The 3,886-nt window shown below is 39.7% G+C and overlaps 1 protein-coding gene across 1 annotated transcript; it reads left to right on the plus strand.

Annotated features, from left to right (window-relative positions):
- The first annotated feature begins 651 nt into the window (after positions 1-651).
- On the plus strand, positions 652-2,722 carry LOC136460147 (uncharacterized oxidoreductase At4g09670-like). The gene is made up of 2 exons (XM_066459969.1): positions 652-718; positions 1,808-2,722. The coding sequence occupies exons 1-2, from the start codon at positions 652-654 to the stop codon at positions 2,554-2,556; spliced, it is 816 nt and encodes a 271-aa protein (XP_066316066.1). The 3' UTR covers positions 2,557-2,722.
- Positions 2,723-3,886: the final 1,164 nt, after the last annotated feature.

Below are 3,886 nucleotides of genomic sequence, written 5' to 3' on the forward strand. Positions count from 1 at the left end.
TTCCAAATCCACCATGCTACCCGACAACTAATGAGCTGAACCCTTGGGATCGTGTTGCAATCTAAATAAAAATTTAGATACTAACAGTCAAAAGTGAAAATTTTATTGGAGCAAGTGTACGAGCATAAAAAAAGCTAGGAACAATGGGAAGAGCCATTTGTGCCGTGACCGCTTTGTTTGACTTCTGAAATAAACCCATCGGCCAACTACAACATTGAGAGAGTACTCTTCCCATATTTCTGCAAACCTAGTACTCTTTCCATCTATCAATATAAGGGTGTCTCCAATGACTAGCTCTAAACGAGCATTCGGTGCCACGTAGAGGAGACAGTGGCCAAAAACCTTTGAGTTAATGTTAGGAAAAGAGCTAGGCTCTTGTGTGCCCCGATGCATGAAAGATACACCTCTATGTGAGCCTCTATCTATCTCTTGCATAGATGATAGGAGAGATTATATAGAATAAAGAACACTTTACATGTGGTATATAGGATGAGATGGTATCTAAGAGCCACCAGCTGACTCCCACCATTGGAGATTCCCTTAAGGCGTATTTTGTCAGGTCTCTCCAAACCACATGTATTTTTAGTGATTGGGTTCATCCAAACAGAAACAGGCCCTAAGTGGGTTCTGCTACAAACCAACAACAGAACCATGATTAATTGGCATGGGCTGGACATAAAGAAAAATGGTGATAGAGCTACTAAGCAAAATATCTCAGGTACCTTTCATTGTCTCCTTGCCATTCTGGGTACGGTGAAGGAATGGTGACATTTCGTATCTAGCAACATGGAACTACTATCCTGTTTTAAATTTAGACTTTGTTAATTTGTTCTTGTCTGCAAGGTATTGATACAACCATAAGCTGTTATTGACCAAGTTAGCAGATCAGTTCTTCCAACTAGCACTACAATATTTTGTTGATAGCAGTTAGAATAGCCATCTTATTTGGGATATAGAACTTCTCAAAAAATCTTAAAAAGTCTTCTTCCTAGTAAAGGTCTAACCAAGGATGCACCATTTTACATACATGGACGCACAAGCACAATAACCACATGGTGGTTCAGAACTCTTCTTTTTTCTCTGGCAAATGGACCTAATGCTTTGTTTTATAGGTTCTATGACTGAGTAATGTAGTCATCCAGTGGACATTCGCCCTTTTATGTGCCAGCCTGCTAGGATATTCAATTCGTCAAAGATGATGCATCACACATACACAGATTGGCATATACTATTTATATAAATGCCATGTTTTAGTTTTATAAAGTTTTAATGTTTTCAAAATCTCTTGTGGATTATCACATATGGACATTGCTGGAAGTGTTGAAGCTGAGTTGAGCTTGCATATTTACATATATTATATAGTATAAATATAGTGTTTTAGTAGTTTTATAAAGTTCTTAGGTTTTCAAAATCTCTTGTAAATTATCAAATATTAACATTACTGTAAGTGTTGAAGCTGACTTGAGCTTGAATTCTTTCTCAGCGGACCACTTCCAGTCCATCTATAAATTGAGATGACAGTAGAGCGCTCTGAAAGATTTAAACTGTGAAAGCTAAACACCATATTTTAGTTCCTATAAAATTTTTCGTGTATCCAAATTATCAGTTCCAGAGATGCATCGAGTTTGGTTCTTTTATTCCAGCTATTGAGAAAATAATAGGATATTACATCCATGTCTTTTTTTTCATTTATGCATATGCACACTAGAGCAGTGAAATGGTTGGCTGCAGTCATTACACCTTTTAGCACACGTTAATATCTGAATTGCAAGACATGTATGAAATGCTATAGGTTAACATATAGTAGTATTTTACATATTTGTGGAAGAATACATTTTTAACTGTTTGATTCCACTTCATCTCTACTGTTCTACAAAGCTTTGTAGGTCAACGAAAATCATTGTTCATTGTTTTTTTTTTCTTCTTTTTCCACAGATTAACAGTGTGTTCAGCTTTCGAGCAAACGAAGATTTCCTCGAGAATGACATCAGAGTAAAGCCAGATCTTGATGCCCTGGGTGCTCTTGGTGATGCTGGGTGGTACTGCATCCGTGCAATCCTGTGGGCTGTTGACTATGAGTTGCCTAAGACTGTGATCGCACTGCGTGACCCTGTAAAGAACCGAGCTGGTGTGCTTCTTGCATGCGGCGCGACATTGTACTGGGCAGATGGCACGACTGCCACCTTCAGCTGCTCTTTCCTGGCCAATCTCACCATGGACATCACCTTAGTTGGCACAAATGGAACTATCCATGTCACTGACTTTGTCCTCCCATACGAAGAGAAGTTGGTGGAGTTCCACGTGGCTTCGAAGTCAAACTTTAATGATCTCCACACTGGGTGGGATCCTCTGCCAAGCAAGCATGTCGTGGCGACGGACCTGCCACAGGAAGCCCTTATGGTCCAGGAATTCACGAGGCTCGTGCAGGGCATCCGGGATGCTGGGGACAAGCCTGAGGGGAAGTGGCCGGCTATCACCCGGAAGACGCAGCTGGTTTTGGATGCTGTGAAAGCCTCGATTGACAAAGGGTCTGAGCCAGTTGAGGTGGCTAGCTAAATGCAACAAACGAGTCACTCCCGATCCTGATTAAAGGGTTTTACACCATGGCATGGTTTGTGCTTGCTTGTGATATATTTACACATACTGTACTTTTATATTGTACATGAAACCAGTAAACCATTATTTGTGATAATTTAAAGAAGTGTCGTCAAACTCAGAAGAAGGTTGAAATGTATAAGTCGGATGATATTTCTACTGGTTGTTCTAGTATATGGGCAGACGGAAGCATCACCATCAATAATCCATCGATGGTTGCCCGGCCAAAGGAGGACAATACAGTGGGGAGTTCTGAGATTAAAAAAACAGTGTTGAGGGCTTCCGTTGTGATGTTCTCGGTCATGAACATCGTGGACAGGTTCAGGTTGTGCAACATTTGCAACATGATCAGTTAGCACCGTATCACGGAGTGGCGGAGGGCTGCTGCGCGCCCTCGACATGTCAGTGATGGCGATGGAGGGCAGGTTTGCTGCAACTACTGCCAGAACCGACCGAGTGATGTGTTGTAAAGTGAAATGTAAATGGAACAAATGAATTGAGAGAATTGTCTTTCATTAATATGTAAAGGAGATTATATACATCTAAAGGGCTGTCTCCAAGACATACAACCATTCACCGAAGGACAGGCCCCTGGTGACGAGACTAACTGCTATGCCTAATCATATGGTTAACTGCTAATCCTAATCCTAACCATGGAGAGGTGTCCGTTGGGGATCAGGCGCCGTTTTGTAACTCCTCCTTGATCGAATCTTTCATGAGATCAATGCAACTGTAAGCTGAAATTTCTCGAAAAATCTTATGGGAAAAATCTGAGGAATATGTATGTATAGATATGCCATAAAAACTCCTTTAAACCTTATTTGGAATAATAAGGAGAAAATAGCATATATATGTGTGATTTAAACAAATCCCTATGTCATTGGTATCCTATTAAAAACTCTAGTGAGAAAAAATATTGGAGATACGACATAAAGATAACTCCCCAAAAACCTTTCGGAAAAAATATGGGGAGTAATGTAGAATGATATGTCGCTAAAACTCCTGTAAAAATCCAGTGGAAAAATTAGGAGAAAATGTAACGACATATTATTGGTATTGCCTCTTGGATAATTTTTATGAAAAACCTTTTCAGGGAAAAACCATGGATGAGTTGCGAGAGTAATATGTGTCTTTGATATTTTCCGCAAAAACCCCGGTAGCGAAAATAGAAAATATGACACATGCTTATGTTAATATTACCTCATTAAAAACTTTAACAAGAAACCTTGTGAGTAGAACTTGTGAAAGAAAATAGTATAATATTATGCTGGTACAGGTAGCATCTAGAAGA

The sequence above is a fragment of the Miscanthus floridulus genome, chromosome 1, assembly GCF_019320115.1.
Source record: "Miscanthus floridulus cultivar M001 chromosome 1, ASM1932011v1, whole genome shotgun sequence".
Lineage (NCBI taxonomy): Eukaryota > Viridiplantae > Streptophyta > Magnoliopsida > Poales > Poaceae > Miscanthus > Miscanthus floridulus.